The sequence below is a fragment of the Hipposideros armiger genome, unplaced genomic scaffold (assembly GCF_001890085.2).
Source record: "Hipposideros armiger isolate ML-2016 unplaced genomic scaffold, ASM189008v1 scaffold_285, whole genome shotgun sequence".
Taxonomy (NCBI): Eukaryota; Metazoa; Chordata; class Mammalia; order Chiroptera; family Hipposideridae; genus Hipposideros; species Hipposideros armiger.
The window spans coordinates 2,146,880-2,169,986 of NW_017731635.1; the positions used below are offsets into that span (position 1 = coordinate 2,146,880).

At 44.9% G+C, this 23,107-nt stretch overlaps 1 protein-coding gene across 1 annotated transcript in view; it reads right to left on the minus strand.

Annotated features, from left to right (window-relative positions):
* The window catches only part of HLCS (holocarboxylase synthetase), a 192,607-nt gene extending 173,115 nt beyond the window's left edge, over positions 1 to 19,492 (minus strand). Inside the window, exons 1-3 of the mRNA XM_019658628.1 lie at positions 19,330 to 19,492; positions 16,109 to 17,034; positions 11,770 to 11,952 (exon numbers count right to left, since the gene is read on the minus strand). Of these exons, the coding sequence (XP_019514173.1) occupies positions 11,770 to 11,952; positions 16,109 to 17,034; positions 19,330 to 19,381 (1,161 nt within the window). The 5' untranslated portion in view covers positions 19,382 to 19,492. The remainder of the gene's footprint in view (positions 1 to 11,769; positions 11,953 to 16,108; positions 17,035 to 19,329) is intronic.
* Positions 19,493 to 23,107: the final 3,615 nt, after the last annotated feature.

Below are 23,107 nucleotides of genomic sequence, written 5' to 3' on the forward strand. Positions count from 1 at the left end.
GGACTGATGTAAGCTACCATGAGTGGCTGGCAGCCAGCGTGAGCTGCCATGAGCGGCCGTCCAATGGCCGGCAAGTGACTGCCTCACCCAGGAAGAGCGCAATGATAGTACCAACATAGGCCAGTGAAGCGACGTCCTCCACAACTAGATTGAAGAACAAAAGGACAGCAACTTGTCTGTTCCCCTTCCCTGATTCCCCAACGCTGTTCCCCTCACTCAATTCCCCAATAAAATCTTTAAAAAAGAAAAAAAAAGTATGTACAGTTGTTTTTTTTTTGACACCCTCTGTATATATTTCCAAAAACAAAACCACCACCAAGAACACCAAATTCAGCAAGACCCTTTGTGCTGTCTGCATTTGGACAGGGCTGCTAAGGCCACTTCAGGCAAGAACGCCTCCCTGAAAACCCACATTGTGAGGACCAAGGGCCGTTCCTGTGGAGGCCCAGATCCTGAACAGTTCAAACGCAGGAAGTGCTTCCCCCAAGCACAAGCCCCAGTGCGTTTCATGAAGCTTTTCAGTATGTGTGGAATCAGTGTATTAATAACAGCTTATTGGCACTGAATGAAAAACACACAAGTCTTAATCTTAGGTCTTGAACTGTGTCCAGGTTGTACGTCATACCTGGCTGCAAAGGAGAGAGCCATGAGCATGCTTGGTGACTGGAGGCTGTGGACTGAGACCTGGGGTTTGAAACCAGGATTGGTAGCTTAACAAAATTTACTGGTTGTAGAAAAAGGAAACTTGCCTCTGGGGAGGTGAGCTCAGCCTCACCATTCTGACAGCAGCCCCTGGTGGCCAGTTTAGTAAAAAGTGTTGGCTCCGATGCTGAAAGTTCTGACCTTGACTTAATGAAGGTTGCTGCAAGCAGACAGGCCATTCTAGGTAACAGCTGGGGGGTGACTAGGAAAGCCACAAAAATCCAAACGACGGTGCACCTTTGAATCACATAAATACCAAGTCATTGGGGTACCTGTCTTTTGCATTAAAAAAAAAAAGAGTACTGTCTTTCAAAAAAAATAAAACTTATTTTAAAAGGGCAAGATTATAATCCAAAGCAGATAATACTTACCTTAGTTTGAAAGTGCCTTGTTCCTTAAGTGTGTAGAAAACATTTCAATATTCAAGGAGCCCAGATTCCTACACAAAATAAAGCATGTTTTGTCCATTTCCCCACACAGCTCCACCAGGCACATACCAAATGCTGGGAATGCCCACTGTGACATAAGGAATACAGCAGAAACTTCTAGAAAATGCTGCTGTCATTCACTCAGAGAACAAAATAAAACATTCAAGATTGGACCATATAGCAGGGATGCCTAGAATACGCTGCTACCATTCATTCAGAGAATAAAATAAAATAGGGAAGCCTGTGAGGCCTGATTTCTAGCGCCACAGGTTCATGCCATTTCCCGGGATATAAATAGAAGAATGTTCAGAGGCTGACGGTTGGTCTCAAAGGCAGACAACTGCAAGGAGGAGCCGCGGCTTCAAGCCGACATCTTCGTTAAGGTGCACTCCATCCTCAGCCACAAGAACAATCTGGAAACAATCTGCTGGGCAGCTGCTCTCATCAACAAACTGTTTATTGTAAGAAAGTGGCTGGGTCAAAGGCTAAACATCAACCCGATCCGAAAGCATGCGGAGCAAAAATCAATCTCGCCCCTGCTGGAGAGCCAGGACTTCGCATGTGGAAAAGGGCGGGCAGGGAGCGCAGGCTGGGCTCTACACGGGTGAGAGTCGGGACAAACCCCGCTATTTCGACCTGCAGGGTGTGTTTTGCACCTTATTACAAACGGTTATTTGTTGCTACTTCCAGAATGGCCTAATATCAGGGGCTAAAATATGGCAGTTCAAAGGAGGCACAAAAATCAACTTTCCAATTCACTTCCCCCAAAAGTGACAAGGGTTCACATCTAGGCGCTTCCTTCTTGCATTTGTTTTATAAAGGGAGAGACGCACCACACACAACGCACGGATGGTACTGCCGATCCTTAACTATGCCTGACTAGAAACTGGAACGCTGCTGGGTGAGAAACTAGGAGGGAATTGGTTTATTTTAGGTGTGACAGTGGTATTTGGGTTATGTTTCTAAACAGCGCACTTATCTTTTAGAGGCACATACTAAAATATTTACAGATCAGAGATGTGATCTGAGATTTGCTTCAAAATCATACCGGAAGAGGAGGGGCAGGAATAGCCGAAACAAGGCCAGAATGGGAAACTGTGAAGCAGAGCCATGAGCACACAGGGGTTCGTTACATCATCGTTTCTATCTTTTGTATATTTGAAATTTCCTACGAAACATTTTTTTACTTGTGAGAGCAGTTCAACAGTTACTACGAAAGAATAAAAATGTTTTCTTAAATAGAAGAAGAGTAATAACCTACCAATGCAAATTCATTAATTCTCCATAAGGACACATATGCCACAGTATTGCTATGTGTCCAACACGACTGTTGGCGAGCCATGCGTGAAATATAGGTGTTAAATTCTGAGTCCAACACCGGAGAAGCAGAAAGAGATGTTCCGTCCGTGGGTTCCCACCGCGTGTGTGATCTGCAAGCCAGAATCCGTCAGAAGCTGTACCACGAGGTGCATGTATGCCGTGGTTTAATTGCATTATGGAGCATGAAAACATACGTGAGCTGGCGGAAAAACCCTATGATCATAAATAAGGGGTGCCGTGTTTTTCAAACAGCCAATGTAGCACACAAACTGAAAACGCAACTTGTTTGTAACTTTGAGTGTGCTGTTTTACACTGATGATTCTTGAGTTAACAGGAAAATTAATTTGAGAAAGAGCCTGAAGTAAACAAAATAAAGCAGAAAGCAAAACTTTCTTTATTGTGCTTAAACGAACTGTGAAAAGGTACCAATGATTTCAAATGGGTCCAGTATAAAGATGAAAATGGTTATAATCAGAGATTCTTACAAAAAAAAATGAATCCAAAGAAACTACTTAAAAAGTTTTTAAGAAAAAAAACTTGGGTTTTTTTGTTGTTGTTTTTTTTTGCATCTAATTGCTTTTCTGGGACCAGCATAAATACCGCAGAGGCTGGAAAAGATGCGAAAGGTCAACTTCATCTACCTCCTCCCAACGGAACAGAGCTGGTTTTAGTAATGAGAATTCAGTGGCAGTGGGCTGTCCTTTAAAAAGCCTTCTTCTGTGATGAGCACATTTGGCCAACCTGAGACTACACCTAATCCCACCATCACGAAAGGAAAATACACGCATAGAGGAGAATCTTCAAAATCACAGACCTTAGACCTTTAAAGCATTTTATGGACTAAACAGTCAAAGAAAAATGTAAATCGTCGTGTATATCGAGGCTGACTATGAAAGCAACAATCTAGAGGAACAGTCCAGGCAATTCCAGGCTGAAAGACTCTCGATGTTCCCTACTCCCCACCCCCCCAAAAAAAGAACCATATTTTTTTAATTCATGAAACCAGTTTAATGTTTTCTTTTAAAAGACACATTTCCTTATTTACTGAGATTACGAAGAATAAAGGGGATTCGTGGTGCCATCATTCAATCACTGTAATAACTGCTGTATGGAGGGTCCATTTTTGCTCAAAGACAAGAAAACCATTTGTCCAATACTTTCCTATGGACCAGAAAATCAAAGCTGTACCAGTTTTCTAAGAAGAATATTCACTTTTCATTTTAATTTTTCTAACTTTTAGTTTGCCTACAGGAGGCAAGGAGGTGTAAACTAAATGTTTTTACAGTTCAGAGCTCAGGAAAGACTTGTAGTTTGTGGGACCAACAAACGGCTCAGTGATGCGTCTGTTCAGAGTTGACAATCCCGCTGACGGGTGATGGTCAATGCTGGTTCATCCTCACAAGATTCTATTTAGAATTTGAATTTACATCTTGGAGTGTGGGTGCTAATATAATTCATCTCTTCACCCATAACCCCTATCTCCCCACACTTGGACCGACAGACACACAGGAGACACACAGAACTGACACCCACACAACAAAATTATGTTGTCCATTTCCATGTGTCAGTGGAAGAGGACATTTCCTTTTTTTAACAGAAATCTCTAGATATTAATAACCTAAGTCTTCCTCATCCTCAGGGGCAAGTGGAGAAAAGACCTCTCCCCAGAGGATGGTTCTAGTTCAGCAATCTTACAGCATTTTCTTAAAAGTTTTAGTTAAAACAAACATGTCAATGTTTATATTTTTAATTCACATGTTAAAATCATAAAGACTCAAATACCACTAAACAATATCCACTAAAACAAATGTTCTAAAGACTAAGCTGTTTTCATTTAAATCCATGTTCCTCAATTGATCAAATGGGGCTTGAGCTCTAGAATTTTTCATGAGGAAGAGTATTTCCAAGAACCAAAATTATAGCCTGTAACTCCAATGTCTCTTCCACTGATTACGCTATTAAACTGAAGCCTGAGAAAAATTTCAGAAAGGAAAACACACCACAAGCAGAGGGTTCGTTAGAGGCGAACTAGAAATGTACGGTACCTGGAAGGCTGTGGGTGGCCACCCTCGGCACAGCAGTTCCTGGAAAAACGTGTCTACTGAGAGGCAGCTATCGGGGGGCCCGACACAAGAACAAAACTCAGAAAGTCATTCGCATTCTCTTCCTGTCTCCAAGAGAAAGAGACTGATGGACAGACAGAGGGACTGACCTGGGCTGAGTTTTGCTGCTGCTATGCTGGCCTGCTTTCATGAGGAAGCCACAGAAACCTCCACCTGGACTGACCCGGTCCACTGCTGAGATCGGGCAGGCACACCATCACCCTGCTACGCGCCCAGGCAGGGGAAACAGAATTACACACCATTTGGAGCCACAAATTGCCTGTCAGTCATGAAACCCCGAAACACAGTAAACATTTTTTTCAACACAGCACCATTCTCGGAGCAGCATTCTCAAATTATTAGCATGAATGGAAAGACAATGTGGCCCCTCCCCCAACGATAATTCACATTGCCGAAAAACTGCAGGGTGACATTGATTAAACAGTGTTCAGGTCTCAGACCCCGGCATTCCTGAACTGACACGGCAGCTGCACCATCGGGAGAATCACGGTCCAGCGATTTGGCTGTTATCTCAGGCACCTGGACACCGTGCCCATCTCACTCCCAGTCCTCAGCTGTGCACCTGATCACAAGGTGCGGGCCCTTTGATCATACCCTCTAACCTGGTACCAGTGTGGGCTTACTGCCTGGGATGTCTTTTTTCCACTTGGGAGACAAAAATCTGCTCTTCAGAACGCTGCAAGACTTCCCAGGCAGCTTCAATCGACTTCCCCAGGAGCTAACGCCATAATCCATACCCGCTCACACATGGCAGTTATTAGGGAGCTGGTGTAGAAGACAAAAAACATTTGGTCTTGGAGGATTTTTCATTCCAAAAGAGCCTGTTTCCCATGCACAAATCTGTGACTGCAAAGCGGTGGATATAAATAGTCCGAGGAAATAAAACCGCCCTTCCTAGATAGGCTGCTACCCCCAGAAAGGAACCACTGGAAACGGTGTCCCTGTCACCCAGAGACCCGCTTACCCTTCCCCAGGCCAGCTGGCGAGAGCGGCAATGCACAGAAAACCCAAACTATAACATTTCCAGTCAAAGGCAGAGAAAACCCAAACTATAACATTTCCAGTCAAAGGCAGAGAAAACCCAAACTATAACACCTCCAGTCAAAAGCAGAAAACGACCGAAGATGTGCTGGTGTTTCCCGCCGCATCTTACTAGCCTCTGCCTTGATTTTAGCCCAGAGGTATTTACTGCAAAGGAGCTGCTTTGAAACAACCTTGAGGAAACAAGATTCAAAGAAGAGTACAGTATATACAGTAGCTGAAAAGCCTCTCCCCCAAAATACAAAATAAAGGCAGCTAAGGAAAACACCCCGAGTGTCAATTCTGAGTGTCAATTGTTTCGCATTTCATCGTCAAAACCCATCATGTCACCTGTGCCATAGGTATTAAGGTTGATAACAGGAAGTCAGTTAAAATGAACAAAAAATGTCCAGTTTAGGTGGAGGGCGAAGGAAGAAAGAAAGGAGAGAAAGAGGTATATGAAAGACCCTTAAAAACATTCATAGCTATAAAAGCTTTTAAATGTTTGCTTTCATCTGCCAGCTGCTTGTTGGCTGGTGCCGTGTTGTAACACAGCCGCCACGACACCACGTCAGCCACATGTCAAGAGCTATTCAGGGCGCACCTGGAATTCTAACTTTCTCTCTAATTTGGATCTCTAAAAGTTGTTTTTTAAGCTGTATTTCAGAGTAACACTAGAAGTTTCCCTCACTGTATATTCAAGATTCGGAACCAGGATTAAAGAATGAGGAGGAGCGGGGGAGGAGCATTCCATACAAATGCTAGGCTAGAAAAATGGAAAGCACATAATTTTTTTAATTGGAGAATTCCAATTAACTCAGAAACATACATGAGACTCTTCACTGCTCCACAACCCAGGTTGGACCCCTCGCCTGCCTCCCCCCGGCTCAGGGCCACTGTGGGAAGATGAGATCGTGACACACGTGAAGGCACTTGGTTAACTGTAAAGCATGCCATAAAATAAGACATTATCTCGTTTTGCAGACACGTCCACAGCAAGGTCTCACACTTAGTAGGCGTGCGATGTTTGCTAAATGAAGTGGTCAGTAAGAGAAGGGAGAATAAAAGCCATATGGTATGATTTAGGCTAGGTTTCTTCATAAAGCAACCAACATCAGATAAGTAATTCCCTGGGTGGATGGGACTGTACAGGAATTTGCTGACACCTTTACAAGTGTCAGAGCCATCGTTATCAGCAATACCTGGTGGGGGTTTGGGGAGTTTTTTGGGGGGGGATGGGAGGAGGTACAGCAAAAAGTTTCATGGCAAATAACTTGGGGTTGAATCAAAATGAAACGTAATACTGATTTTTGTTTTTAAACGGCTATGATCCATCCCATAACGCCCCCACTACCACAGTTACGCACACACAGCAGGGTGACTTTGGGCCAGTTGCTTTCATAACAAACCCAGTTGTCACTTCTTATTACAGTTACACCTTGACCCCGCCCCCACCCCACCCCCAGGCAAAGGAACCACATACCCTCTGGCAGGACAGCTGCCAACATCCTGCCTGCTTCTGTCTCGGGTCGCCTCCACGTCATTCGCTGCCAGCCGCAAGGAATGCCCCAGAGAACCCCCACTTTGCAGTTTCTGAAAGAACCCCGAGCTCCGCAGACCGAAGCGGGGACAACCCAGGTTAAGGGGGCACGCCAAGCTCTCTGGATGGGTTGTGCCATCCCATCCTCCTCCTGCAGCTGCACTGAGGGGTCGACAGGGCCCTGCCGGCAGCCAGCTCTGGGGCAATGGAGGGAGGCTGAGGCGTCCTGTGTTCCGGTTCCCATCCCAGCAAGTCCACCAACCCAGCTGCCATCCCCCTCACTGCCACTTCCCTGGCAGAGATACAAATAGAAACGGAGCCCAGAAAAGGGCAGAAGAGGCTGAGTTTTTCAACTGGACTTTTAGGTTCTGCAAGGGAAAGTACCATTTCTTCTATAAAGTTGGTGTCACTCACAAACACACTCACGTCCCCACAGTAGAGCTGCCCTCCTGCTAACTTCCCATCACCACCGTGGCAGGAAGTCAGGGTGGTGGCCACCCCGTAATCTCGCTCCACAAAACTCTATGGTCCAGCATGTAGCTCATAGAAGGAACGTCCCTGCTTGAAAGGACTCACCATTTGACGTCAGCACGCATGTGGTCCTCTGTGAGAAACAACAGTTCAACGGGTTCTGTCAAGAAACTGCTACATCCACGCAGCGGCGAGGCACTCGGATTACGAACCAGTAGAACCTTCCACCCACGGGAGCCAAAGGGCAGCTGTGGCCCCGAAACACACGCATGTTAACTAACAGGAGAGCCTCAACTCGGCCTAACAGTCGGGGCTGTCACCAGCCATTCAGCAGCGTCAAGTCACTCACTAACAAAGCCAATGCTTTTTAAATAATTCATATAGATGTCAAACATTAAATAAGACATCAATATCTGTATGAGACTCCACGCCTCTTATTCAAGCTTTGACCGTTTATAGAATGTGTTCCAAGTCTACTGACACAGAGCAATTTGCTTTTTAATTTTTAAAAACTGGTTTTGCTTGTTTTAACAATGATACATGTACACTATAGAAAATTTGGAAAATACCAAGAAAGTTTTGAAAGCTTATTAAAATCACCCTTTAGCCCACCACCCAAAAATAAGCCCTATACATACTGTATTTCCTTCCAGTCTTTTTTCTAGGGATGTATGAGGGTGGTATACAGGTGCTCATGTGTTTTATTGGTTTAGTTTGACATATACAAAATGTGCTGAGGCCCGAATTTCAATCCTGCCCCTGGGATTCCCTATGAAACGGGAAGACCCCGGTCAGAGAGGAAGTCCTGCCCGCCTCCCCAGAGCCTGCACCCAGACAGAACCCTGCTTTCTCGGCATGTCACGTGTGGAAATGCCATGACGTCATACGTGACTGGATTTTACAGGGGAAACCACATGCTACTGTGGTGTCTGGGTGTCAATGAAGGTCTCAGAACACACCCCTAGCAAACGCCAAGGGTCGGCTGTACTTTGGGTGTTTTCTCTCCTTCGATCGCCGTGCTATTCTTTTTCATTCATATCGCAGTAATATGGAACTACATAGGTACCTCGTAAATCTTCTGTGCTACAGGCTATAAAGAGCGAGTGTGTAGGCACCAAACTGTATAAACACAGCTGGTAAGCCGTAAAACTATTTAGATAACCAGTGTGTATATTTTGTTCTTTCATATTCCATCCTGTAATAGTACCTAGTACAAGTAAATGTTTAATGAAAGATGAATATTATTAACTGTGACACTGAAATAATCTCTACAGAACCAAAACAAAGTGCCACCAGTATCATGGAAAACTACTAAATTATACTATGTGAAATTGATGTCTAGAGAAAAAAATTAAATCTCAGATCTACTTTACAGTTCCAGGGTGTCTGTTCACCAGGCAGCCTAGCTCAGCAGCGACACCCTGTGGTGAGAGATTGGTGATCCCCAACAGCACAGAGTCTTTACCGGAAAAAGGGAGTCAATACCAGCATCTGTTAGGCAGGTGATGAGTAAGGATGGGCCATGTATCACATAACAGGATGCCAGGATGCCCAGGGCCTCTCCGCGTAACTTAATTCCATGGGGACCAGTGAGAAGGCAGCAGGAAAAAAAGAAGCAAATAGAAAGCTTTCCAGTCCCAATCCATCATCTCTAATTATTGAGCCACCAGCATTAATGACTAGAAGATGTGCCAACATGTCTCTTCTTTGGCATCAAGAGAAGAGCAGGAAGAGTCACCCCGCTGCCCCCAGAAAGACTGCCACAGTCAGTAGGTAGCTGCCTTCACACTCATTCGCATGATGCTCCTTTAGAGAACTTTATTTCAGGACAACACACTCTAAAACTCTAAATTCTTACCTGTCCTTCTACAGCAGAGACAAGGTGTTCTAAGAGGAGTCACTAACACTCAGAAATGAGGATATGCACAATAATCATACACTCTCTAAGCTCCGTGGGCTCCCAAAGTGAAACAGAATTCAGACAGAAGCACTTGGAGGAAAAAGCAGCCCACAATAGAGCTATCCAGGGCCAGCCAGACCACACAGAGGACCCGGAAAGCGAAATGCACACTGCTGAAAATTACTCTTTTCCAAAGTTACTATGGAATGAGGGCTTTGGTAGGCTTGGCGTCTGTATAGAATATTTGTATATGTGTATACAGAACAAATATTGGGTCGTCGGGAAAGTCATGACATATTTTTCTATGTTTTTCAATGCAAAAACACGTCCTGACTTTCCCGACGACCCAATAACTGCTTTATTCTTGTTCCAGCTTTCATTCTCATGGTTTGTGAATAGGGGTTACCAATCAATAGGGGGAAATGAATCCCCCACATCCCCCCAGGAAGTTTTAAAAAAACAAAGAACAAAACTATGAAGCTTCTACTGTGTATTTTAATATAAGCAGACACAAGATACAAAGTTTTAGGTATTTCGGGCCACCCATCCTAAAGAAGACAGGAAAAGCCTAGAGTTCCAAACCTCTGCTCACAGGAGAACCTGGGGTCACCCTTTCTCCTCCACTGTTATGTCCAAGAGTCAGAAGGTGCAGGTCCCAAGACCAGCGTGGTCAGAAGAACTCAGGAAAGGTCAGATCGTTCGGTCAAGGGCAAGCCTGGGTCCATCGTTCTCTGACCTTGGAGCAGACAGGCACCTCCGCACCTGTCCAGCCTCGGCCTCCCGGCTTGGGGACAGAGGGAGACAGGAAATCTGTGAGAGTGATAGTCACACCCATCTCCCCTGGGGTCCAGCAACGCCTATGCACATGGCTCGGCTCCATCCCTCCTCATGGGAGGTCTGTTGGTGGCTTACCAATAAGGGTTGAAGCTCTGAGGACCAGCTTTATTTGGATACTTTTTTGTAAGTCACCAGATAGAGGTGATGCTTTTCTTTGTATTAACTGAACACATAAACAGATAAATGACGTGAAGCTTTGATTTCCTGAGATGAAGGTGCAAACAAAAGTCAAACCATATGCATTAAAGAGAGTGCTGGCTGGCTAAACACTGTGTAATGACAATGCAATAAAAGAATGTTTCTTAAATGAACAACAACAACAAAAAAGCATCCATTGCTTTATTATTAATTTTTAAAATTAAAAACATCACTCATAGCACCAGGCACTTGTTGGAATTGTAGCCACTTATAACTTACTCAACCTCCCAACAATCTAATGTTAATATTAACAGTTGTACTATCTTTTAAATAATACAATTTACACAGAAGTTTCACATAGTTCATCTAGTCCTCCCATAATCCTATAAAGTATCCTAACCCTAAATACTCCAGATTTTGTATCTGTCTCCTCCACGGGAGCAGAGTCCATGCAGCTCTGCTCTACACACTGTTTGCCAAGAGATGAAATATAACCCAAAGGACAGTTCCTCATCTTTTAAAATGGGGTAGGAGGTATACTGTGTTCTTTTCAAGGGAAAGCAGGTAAGTTTGGTGTTTAGAGTCACCTGGACTATTAGGCACTTGCTGAATCTGCACAATTATGTCACTCAACTCGCCAATTTCCCTATTTAGAGGAGACAACAGAAATAGACCCACAAAATAATTTGCCACAATTAATAAGACATTGATGGCTTGGCAAAGCAAAGGGATTAGCAAGAAGACATACCTGGAGACTCTGGCAACCTGCCCAAACCAGATACCAACCCCAGGCATCAAATGCAGACACAAGGCCAGGAAAATTCCTGCATACACCCCACCTCCATGGGCATTTTCCCATTACAACTACGAAGTATAAACTGAAATCCAGAGCCCCCTTGGCCACAAGATGGCAGACGTGAGTACAAATGAAACGAAACGTGATTTTCCCTTCCAAAGATTTGCAGAGAAAGGCCCAAACGCAAATACACTCCTAACACATAACACTGTGACCCTATTCCCCCAAAAGTGGGAAGGGCCAGAACCTTAGGATTCGACACCTTCTAAACATCAGTAGCCTTCACTCCCCTCCCTTCCATATAAACACCAAAAATATTAGTTATACTTGGACATCTTTAAGATTGTCCTGAAATCAAACGAGAAATAGAAAATCAAAACAGAAATCAAAGTCGAAACCCACGGCAAAGGCCGACTGAGGAAAAGGGGGACCGCTCTGAGGAAGGGCACCTGACGGGCACCCGAGGCTCCCTCCCGGCTGAGCGCACACTCACCTCCGTGGCCCACAGCAAGTGAAGAGGCGTTAAGGCAGGAGCTTGTTTAGTGTCACAGCTTAGGCCGAGGGCGGTCAGGAGCTCCTTAAGGACTTCATATCTTGTAATATTGCTGGACTTCAGCAGATTAAAATCCTCTTGCGTTTGCACTATCGAAGAGCTGGGAGGTAGATCCAAGTACGCCTGAGGGAGAGACACCACTTAGTAAGCCGGGCGCAGAGAGACACTGTCTTTACCGGGGCTTCTGAAAACTTGGACATGAATCCTCCTCCTTATCAACAGGATATAAACTCTGAGCCTGAATATTTGGAAAGTAATGACAAGCAATAAAAAGATTCAAAAGGGCCTCTTCAAGTGGCTGTCAGGCTGGAAGGCCGCTGTGGAAACGACCCCGGATAGGAATCAAACTCTTTCCAGGTCCCAAATGTATCACCAATCAGTCTTGGGACCTCGGGCAAGTCCCTTAACTTAGGGATGCAACCAAAACACTTAGAAATACGGTTGTGCTGAGATCCCAACTAAAGTCTCTACTAAACTCAGGAAGGCACATGGGTCAGGCCTGAAACTGCACTCGGCCAATCAGTAGTAACTACTGCAAAGCATCACCAGGGAGCAGAGCAGCCTTATGCCCTGTTTTACGGGTTTGCAGGAACTCAAATAGATGAGTAGGTTTGGAGGGACCCCAGAAAGGCTGCCCCACCTCCCTCCTTCACCTGACTCGATTTTAAGATTAGGAACTTCATGCATTTAGTTCAGGCTTTACTGTCCAGTGAAAATTAAAAGAGCCCCACCTACCCAAGAAAGGTCTGTGTTTTGGTACGGAGGAACGTTCCAGAAGGTGCAGCTCTCTTGAGATGAGATTTTAACTGGGCATTGGAGCCTGGAGGATGCCAGCTCGGTAGCACCCAGGAGAGCAACCTGAGCACGTTTGCTGAATTGTTTTGCTCTGGCCAGGGGTCAGCTAAGGGGTTCTGGGGTACGCAGAGCTCCCGACCTGATGCTGCAGGAGCGTTGTGAAAATAAAAAGCATGGTGCGAGCCTTCAGGCAACTTAAAATCTCCCAATTCCCATCCAAGCCTTAACCAAGCCAAAAATACTGTCCACATGTACTGTTCAACTGGTCCAACTGCTGAAAGCGGAGGCCACCCTGACAAGGTGGGTAGAGCAGTGTCCCACACGCCACACACTACCACGGGTCCCTGCCTCACCCACCACTGAGCCGCTCGGCCCCCGGCAGCAGGTGGGTCTCCTCTAAACAGCCCTGGAGAGAAGAGCAGGCAGAAGAACAGAATCTTTAAAGGGATGTGAATCCTACTGAGTCTCTCTCCTACCGCACGATCTTACCCTAAACGTGCCGTCTCCTCCCGAGTGGACACAGCGAGGGCTGGTGTGGGCGGTCAGCACAGCAGCGGGTCACGTGTAACTATCCTGGAGATTGCCCCTTACAGGTGGCAGAAGTAAAATGAGCGAGGCTCTGTCCCCACCTGGGCCCCCGGGAGAGGGGGCGAGCGTGATCAATGGCACACGTCCTCCTGGGCTGAGTGAACAGAGCCAAGCAGCACACACAGTGGGGGGTACTGAACTCGCTGTCACGTGTGAGACATTCCGAGGAGGAAAAGAGGACTGCCCTACTAGCAGGTTCCAGTGTTCCAGGAGGGAAGGGAAAAGACAGCCACTGACACTGTGTAAGGAACACACTTGTCAGCACAAGAGAAGCGAGAAGAGAGGCCACCTCGGGCTCAGCGCCTGCACTCACAGGACCAAATGGCAAAGCGCTCGCGTGGGATGCGCACTCCTGGTCCTCTGTGGGATCTGACCAATGTCTCATCCTCTGGCTGTAATCCTGTTACCTTAGTGATGGGCCCATTTCTACAACGTGGCTTCTTCTAAAATGAAGGTTTTCTGACCAAACCAAAAGCCAGAACTCAACATGTCCCCAGTCACAAAAAGGGCAGTGTGTGTGGGGGGGGTGCTACTGGCATCTAGTAGGTAGTGCTGCTAATACCATACAATGCACAGGACGACCCCATGGCAGAGAAGGATCCGACCCAAAATGGCGGCAAGTGCAGTGGTAGAGAGAACAGCAGTTCAGCTAGAAAAGCAGAACCACTTCCTCCATGTGCTAAGTTAAATAAGAAAACATATATTTTTGCATGGTGCCAGAAGCGTACTAGACCTACCGGGGTAATCACTTCATAAGTGATATAAACGTCTAATCACTATGGTGTATGCCTGAAACTAATGTTAACACTGGGTGTCAACTGTAGTTGAAAAACCAATTTTTTAATTAAATAAATAAAATTAATATCTGATGTTTGAAAACAAGAAAAAAAAATTTAATCCAGTTAAGAGATTTTATTTGGACAACTTCATGTCGAACTCCTGGCCCATTTGATCATTCAGTGTCAGCATTAATCCACAGCCTTAAATTTTCCCTGCAAACATGATCAGCACAGCGAGTATTATAACATTTCCTTTTTCTTCATGATGACGGATGGCAAGAGATCGCTGCACGGCTCCTTGGCCGGCAGGCAGACCACCACCTACTGCGCAGCTGTGGTTTGCCCTTGAACTACTGCACCACCTCTTACTGGGTTACATCATGACTCGATTTATTTCAGAGATGAAGGCTATGAAATTGAACAGGGCAAGAGGAAACTAACCAGCCTGTGACAGTATTTATTGGTTGATCTCGGCGGCGAGGTATCGTGGTGACACAGGCCTGAGGAGAAAACAGCAACCCTGTCACAGAGACTGGAAGCCATTTAGAATCAGAAATTACTTTCTAATCCTCTGAATCTGATTTCTGGAACTGCATCATATTCCCTTTTCTTTCTAGAGCAAAGCGCGCAGTATCAAATTTTATGACAGTGATGGGGTCAACTTCAATGGAGCAGCAAGCAGATTTGCTGCGGAACTCAGAGAAACGGGTCGCAGCAGCGCCAAATCAATTTTCTCACACAAGTCTGTGCACCAGGGGGCTGAAATCTGCTATTCAAAACTGAAATACGGCCCTAGGAAGTCGGGTTTTTAAGTGGCTTTTCTGAGAATGCAGTTACTATAGTGACTGTATTTGCAGAGAAAAAGATAAGAGGAACATTTATTGGGCCTCCAAAGAAGAATTCATGTGGTTTGCAGGTTTCTATAGAGAAAACCTGACTAGTTTGTCCATGTCCATCTGTCCTAATGTCCAGATTTATTAATTATATGCATTCTTTAGCTGAGTAGTATCTTAAGAACAAACGAGTGGGAAAATGGTAAAGAAACAAACCTAAACCCTTAAAGAATGTTTGCTGGGAAAACCTAAGAGGCTTGGGGATGGCTAGAGAGAAACACAGCACACGATATGAAAACAAACAACAACAACAAAGCAACAGTTCTCTAACTGAATGAAAAGATTCCTAAAGTAAAACAAAATCTGTTCTACTCATCCTGTGACCTATTGTAGACAAAATATCTACACGTCCTTAGGTGTCTCATTAGATCATCAAATCCTTAGGGATGAGCGCCTATCTCCCTCTAACAACAACTTTTGCCCTAGCCATTAAAGGATTTGCAGTAAATGATCAGGAGTTCCAAACTAGTGTCTCCTGCTGCCATTTGCTTAAACAAACAAAAGCTAAAAGGAAAGGGGAGGAAAAAAATTCCAAGAGTGGGGCGAAAGGTCCACCCAAGAATGGGAAAGAAGTAGGCTTCTCCTTTCGTCTCTCTTTCCATTTTTTTTCTTACCTACATATTAATACGCCCAGAATCTAAATCACTTCAATATTCTCTTATTTGAAATTTTTCTCAGCACTTAGATTTTAAGAGTGACAAATCATAAGAAAGGGAAAGAGACTGTGAAGATGTTTTCAACATTCACTGCCCCCCGCTTGGGGAGCATTCGTGGAAATCCTGGACATCAGTGAAAACACTTTTAATGTGATGGTTACTAATCTTTGGAATCACCACACCAAGGCATTCAATAAAGGTTCAATCATATTAACCAGAGTGGGCTTTGAAGCAAGAGAGTGGACTAATGTATTTTAGGAAGATTATTACCAGTACAGATCAAAACAAGGAAGAATTTTCTGACTAATCCTTGGTTAACCAGCAATCCTACATTAGTCAAAACACCTCTGCCACGTTCCTCCTTCACGAGTATTTTGGTTAGATGGGGTATTCATGCGACAGGAAAGCCCCAATCTAAACCATCCGTTGACCATCAGAAATAACTCCCAGCCAAAGGTGAAAAGTGCCCCGCAGTGCAGACCCTCGAACCTTTCTATGTGCCGTCGTAAAGGGCGTGTTCCCCATCAGAGACACCCAAAGACCATTACCTGAGCACCCGCCTACATACCTGACAAAGGACAGCTTCTCCTCCACATATTCCAAAAGGCACTTGCACAATCAACTTGTCCTTGTCCTCATTCTCCAGGTGGCCCCAGAGCTTGCCCAGGCTGAGCCGCTCACTGGGGCCCTCATAAACGCAGCCACTGCTCAGGACACTGAGCTGCACCTGGCTCTGGTCAGCCTTGGAGAACACCAAGTTCTGGACTGTCTCCTGCAGGGGATCCTTGCTTGTCACCTGGAAGCCAGCCAACGTGAAGGGTGAACACAGGGCCAGCACCTTCCCTCCCTGAGAAAGATAGGCCATGAACTTTTGATGCAGGTCTTCGGGAACGGACTCCCTGGTGGCAACGACCAACAACACACAGTTGTCGGACCACGGGTCTCTGAGAGCACTATCCTCCAGCAGCGGGTAGAGCGTGTAGCTGTCGGTGTCCACACAGTCAGCCAGGACAGACTGGACCTGCTGGAACCTGTCCTGGGTTTCCTGGGAGTCACAGCCCACATAGACGAGGATGTTGGGTGCCTTTCCCATGATGTTGATTCTCCTCCCTTCTCTCTCCGGGCAGGTGGCGTCGGCAACACCCTCCGAACTGCCGCTGGGATCGTAGGGAAGATCTGGAATGTTCTCTTCAGATGCAAACTTGACAGATTCAATGGTGATCTTCTCAAGCTCCAAGCACTCATGGCAACTGGACAGATGGAGGTGGCAGAGGTCGCCACACTCGCCGGCAGGCTCACTCCCAGAGGCCCCGCTTTTTCCCTGCATCGGTTCTGCACCAGGGACCTTCGGGTCATCTTTGCCCACATACTCCATAATGTCTGGCTCAGGCTTGCCCTCGACAGAAGCTTCGGGGCTGGGCGGCTGGGTGCGGGCTGGCTCGTTTGCCGCCTGGTCCTTAAGCTCCTTCAGAGCGGAGTCCTGCAGGTGCACAGCTAAAGCGTGGGCAGGAAAGACAGTCAGCTCTTCCAGTTTGTCACATGGCTCAGGTCAAACCCCACGGCCCGCGCTCACCTCCCAGACTCCCGTTCCCAGCATGGCTCCCCCGCACACCCCACCTCAGCTCTGCAGCATTCTTCGGGACCACATTACCGCTCCCTCCTACTAGGAGGGGGCCCCAGACGATCCCGAGGGAAATCCCCAGTCTCCACAACGTTGTTCCCTTATGACACAGAAAAACCTCAGATCCTCTTATGGACTGGTGAGGAGAGTGAGATTCAGGGACGTGACGTCATTTCGCCTACTTACTTATACATTCAATTTCCTACGTGTCACTCTCCTATAGGATAATGAAACTAAGAAACAAAAAAGGCACGCATCTAAAGCCTATCCAAGTACACACCAAGAAAAAGTCACTACGGGGACATTTCACAGGATCAACCCAGGAGAAGGGTCTGTCTGGGATCTTATCTCAGGACCGGAATAGAAGTTTACAGTCATTGATTCAAAACACATTTATTGAGCACCTGTAACACAGCTTATATGGTATTAGGTCCATGCACACGGCAAATGGGGAAATTAAGTGATTTGCACAAATTTCCAGAGCTGACACTCCTTTGCTAGAGATGCAAACGAAGGCTTTCATGGACACAGAAAACCTGCTTTTTTATTTTTTTAAGATTTGTATTAAAAACATAGCTAACATACAATATTATATTAGCTTCAGGTGTACACCATGGTTGTTCAATATTTATATACCTAAAGAAGTGATCACCATAAGTCCAGCAACCATCTGACATTGTCCCATGCTCTCACAATATTATTGACTATATGCCCCATGCTGTACCTTACATCCCCATGAGTTATTTGTCTTAAACCTGGAAATTGGGACCTCTTATTCCCCTTCACCTTTTCTCCCCTTTTTAAAATTTTTAATTACAGTTGACATTCAATATTATTTTATATTAATTTCAGGTGTACAGCATAGTGATTATCAGACATTTATATAATTTAAGAAGTGATCCCCCCTCCCCGACTAATACCCATGTGGCACTATACATAGTTATTACCATATTATTGATTATATTCCCTATGCTGTACTTTACATCCCCCTGACTATTTTGTAACTGCCAATCTGTACTTCTTAAGCCCTTCACCTTTTTCACCCTTCCCCCCGACCCTCTCCCATCTATCACCCTTATAAATCTAGTACCCATCTGACACCATACATAGTTATCACAATATTATTGATTATATTTCCTACGCTTTACTTTATATCCTCATGACTACTCTGTAACAACCAATTTGTACTTCTTAATCCCTTCCCCTTTTTTCACCCACACCCCCAACCCCCCTGGCATCTGGCAACCATCAAAATGTCCTCTATCTATGAGTTTCTGTTTTGTTTGTTAATTTTGTTTTTTGGTTTTTTTTTAGCTGAGCCATCCTGCCACCTGTTGGGCAGCTCAGCGGCAGCTCAGCTCAGGCCGGGCATCAAACCGCTGTTGCTCAGAGCTCGCACTCTTGAGCGAGCTCTTAACCAACTGAGCCACTCAGGCAGCCCATTAATTTTGTTTTTTTAGATTCCACATATAAGCAAAATCACATTGTATCTGTCTTTCTCTGACATACTCCACTCAGCACAACACCCTCCAGGTCCTTCCATGCCGTCGCAGGTGGCAAGAACCCATTCCCTTCCATGGCCGAAAGAAAGCCTGCTTTTAAGCCTAATTAAGGAAGAACATTTTGCATGTCTTCCTAAAAAAACAATGTGTCCCAAAATACTGCAGTATGTACATTTCAAATAAAAAAACTATTAGATTTAGAACTTCATAGTAACACTGGCTATGCCTTCCATTCTATCAAACCATAGTCTAGAAACTAGTTATACTATATTAGATTGGGAGAAATAAATATTATATGGCTTCTGAATTTGCATGCTATCTCATGGACAATGCAATATTGAAATCCTTGTTTAAGAATTTTAAAAGCACTAATGATATACTCAGGGATAAGCATCTCAAAAAAATTCACAAGTATGAATTTTATACTATTGGGTTTGTCGGAAAAGTCATGACACATTTTCGCAACGAAAAACAGAGAAAAAAAAATACGTCATGACTTTTCCGACAACCCAATATTATGGTTAAATCCAACCTGCTGACTGAATTAAACTGAAAATAAGCATTGCCCTTAAGTCATACCAAATTGTCAACAGTGTAGTCAACAGTCCTTAAGCTAATAACCTATGACGTACTGCTGTGATGGAAACATTTTCTGAAGTTACTTACAAACAATCTTTTGGGGTACGAGTCCATTAGCCATCTCGAGTCGGTTTTCCATGAACGCCACCCCCAACTTGCTGAAGTTGTCTACACTTGCTTTGGCGATTAATTGATACGGCTCCCCAGGTCTGCAAGCCAACGGCAAACAACAGTCTGACCACTTCACAATCTGAGAAAAAGTGTGAGGGACGGGGAAGAAAAAAAGAGGTTGAGGTTTCTCGTCTCTAAAATAGCCAGATACTTTATTTTTCCCTTTGGCTCCCACCCCTGCATTACAGTCAAACCTAATGAATTACTGGGCCCTGCTTTTATTAACGTTTGATTAACATGTTAAGGCTTGACCAGTCTCATTTCTACCTGACAACAGGGCTTACAAAGCACTCAATATAACCCTCTCATTTACAAGTAACTGAAGTCTCAACTGATTTTTCAAGGAACTCAGTAGAGGAAAGGGCCATTCTTCAGACCCTGGAAAATACACCTTGCCGTTTAGTAACATAAATAGGAGTCAACAAGTCCACAATATCCAATGATTCCTAATGAAGACCAGCTTTTCTCTAAGTGGAGCCCAAGACCAACTAACTGCCACACAGCTCCCCGGGAGCACGTGAAAGCTTCAGTCCCTGAGCACGACTCTGTGCTTCAGTCTCTCTGGACTTGCAGCCCAGGAATCAGAAGTTGTAAATACGCTTTCCCATGGGTTGCTGAAACAGGACAAAAACTGTCAAGGGCACTCCAGAGAGCTCCTAACTATCCCGGTTCACATTTCCACCACAAGGGGGACAAGGAAACCAGGAGCACACAAAACTCAGCCCTTTAAGCCTGACAGTTTTTCTACAAGAAGAATTTGAAACTGGGACAAGGAGAAGGGGAGTCCCCTGGGGTTCAGAGCCTAGGTCTGGAGTCCAAGGACCTGTGTCTGGGTCAAACTCAGCCAATCACTGCTGGGTGTCCTCAGGCAAGTCTCAGAACCTCTCACGTCTCAGCTTCCTCAGTGGTAACATAAGAACAATGATATTAGCTAGTACAAATCTGGCAATAGCGAACTAATATAGTGGTCCCTCTTTAAAATACCATGAATAATTTCCCTACTTCCCATGATTAATCTTCTCAGGGATATACTGCCCCAAATTTCATAATTAGAGATATATAATTTTGAATTCCATTTCTCAGGTAGGACTCCAAAAGTACAAGCAACAAAAGAAAAAAATAGATAAATTGGACTTCATCAAAATTTTTTGTGCTTCAAAAACCACTTTCAAGAAAGTGAAGAGGAATCCACAGAGTAGAAGAAAATATTTTACAAATCATGTATCTGAAAGAGAATTGTATCCACAATAAAGAACTCCTACACCTCAACAGTAAAAAGACAAATACCCAATTTAGAAATGGGCAAACATTTTTCCAAAAAAAAAAATCCAAACAGACATTTCTCCAAAAAAAAAAATATATACACAGGTGACAACAAGCACTTGAAAAGATGCTCAACATCATTTGCCATCAGGGAAACAAATGAAAGCCACAATGAGATGAGATACTTCATCTCTACTAGGAGAGGGACAATGACAAGTGCTGCCGAGGATGCTGAGAAATCCAAACCCTAATACATTGCTGGTAGGAATGGAAAATGGTATGGTACGGCCCCTTTGGAAAAGAGTTGCACAGTTCCTCAAAAAGTTAAACAGAGTTACCAAATGACCCAGCAATTCCACTCCTAGGGATTCAGCCATGAAAAGGAATGAAGTACTGATAATATGTTACAACGTAGTTGAATCTTAAATACATTATGCTCAATGAAGGAAGCCAATAACTAAAGGTCACACATTATATGATTCTATTTTGATGAACTATCCAAAATAGACAAACCTATAAAGTTAGAAAGTAGATTAGTGGTCACCAGGGGGCGGGGACAGAGGGAGTGGACCGTGGCTGCTGAAAGGTAGTAGAGGAAAATGTTCTGGAATTAGATAGTGGTGATGACTGCACAACTACTGAATTTGTAATTGTATACTTTAAAAGGATTATGTTTATGGTATGTGAATTACATCTCAATTTTAAAATGAAAAAAAGAGTCCAGGCACTTACTTGCTCCCACACAGTTCCCAGATAGCCTAGATAGTAAGAGGACTCCAGAGTCCAACTTCCAATCTTGAATCCTGGCTCCTTTGGCCAAAAGCTGTGTGACCCAAGCAAGTCACTCAACTTCTCTGTGCCTGGGTTTTCTGTCTGTAAGTTGATGGTAAGAGCACCTACCAGGGAAGGATATTAGGAGAGCTAAAAGGGGCAATGCATAAAGCGCCTGATCCATGAGGGGGCGCCCTTATTCCAAAACATAGAGTCTTTACAGCAAGTGTCCTCAGCAGAGAATTGGTTGGGGGGAGGGTGTGTGAAAAAAAAAAATCCTAACTATCACCATGATTTTGTCCCTCCAAGGCTCAAACCTACCCCACAAAATCTTAATCCTTAGTATTTCATTTCTCTCCTTAGGGAGAATTCAAATTGAATTGAACTTTTCCCCCTTAGGGAAACAATTTTAAAAGTTGATAAACACTGTCTTAGAAGGAAAAATATAAATGCAAGTCTTAACGGTCTAGAATATTGGGAGAAAGGGAAACTTCAGAACTTTCTTTAGCTCCATTAGTAGCTTTCCCTTTATGTCATCACCCACTTCTCCCACCTCTTCCCAGACCTACGGCCAGAGTGAGTAGAATTCATCTGCAGGGTTGGCCCTGACCACTGTCTCTGCAGGATTCTGCATTTCCAGCACGGCATCTGTGATCAGATGAGAGGGAAATGGCTTTGAGAACCGAGGGAGGATGTCAGCTCAGGAGGATAAGAAGATAAACTTTCACGTTGGCAAGAGCTGACTTTCCGACGAGGGTGAATGGGAACCATGAAAAGGAACAGCACAACCTCCTCCGTGAAGCTAAAAGCATCTTTGTTCTCAGCGCTATCGCTGGCAATCAAAGAATGAGGAGAAATGCCCACCGATGGAGAGCCAGCCCAGCGTGTAGGCGTTCAAACGCGGTTTTAGCACGGGGCTGGAGCAGGTGCTGGTGGAGCTATGCCTCAAAGTAAGCACTTAGTGTCAAGGGAGACAATCATTAACTTCACGCACACACCCCTGAGGAGCAGAGGAGCAGCAGATAAACAAAGCCGGGGGAAGGACAGGAAGCAGGCAGAGGACAATACACGCCCGTCCCTGATCAAGTTTCTCAACTCGCCCAGCCGTTTCCTCCCGAAGTGCATTTCCTTTTTCTAGGAACCCTGTCCAGGAGCCACAGACCATGCAAACTCCTGAGAACTGCGCTGAGCGCTCCGATCAAAGCTAAGCCACACGGTCACCTGTATTCGTCCATCCGGGGCTAAAAGCAAACAGGGCACTTCCAATTTGCACTTCGAGATGGAAACAAAGGGGTAGAGAAAGAAAGGGGAAGTCAAGCAAAAGGCTTACTCCCAAAGATCAAAGCTCAGGAAGTTCTGTTTGTCCCTAAACAAAAGGATTTCCTCTTAGAAGTAGGGCACAGAAACCCCTCATAACCAGAGCCCTTGACGTGAGGCTGCACTGATGACAGCAGGCCGTGATGTGTCTGCTCCGTGAACTGAACACGCATGTCCACGAGGAAGGCGCAGGACCAAAAGGCACCCGGTGAAATTTGAGGGGGTGTCTCCTGAGTGAACTGCCCTTCCTGAGGCTGCCTGAAGCATGAGGTGAGCTCCAGTTCTGCAGGAAATAGGGGGCCAAAAATCTCAAGGACCAATTGGGTGATGGTTAATTCTATGT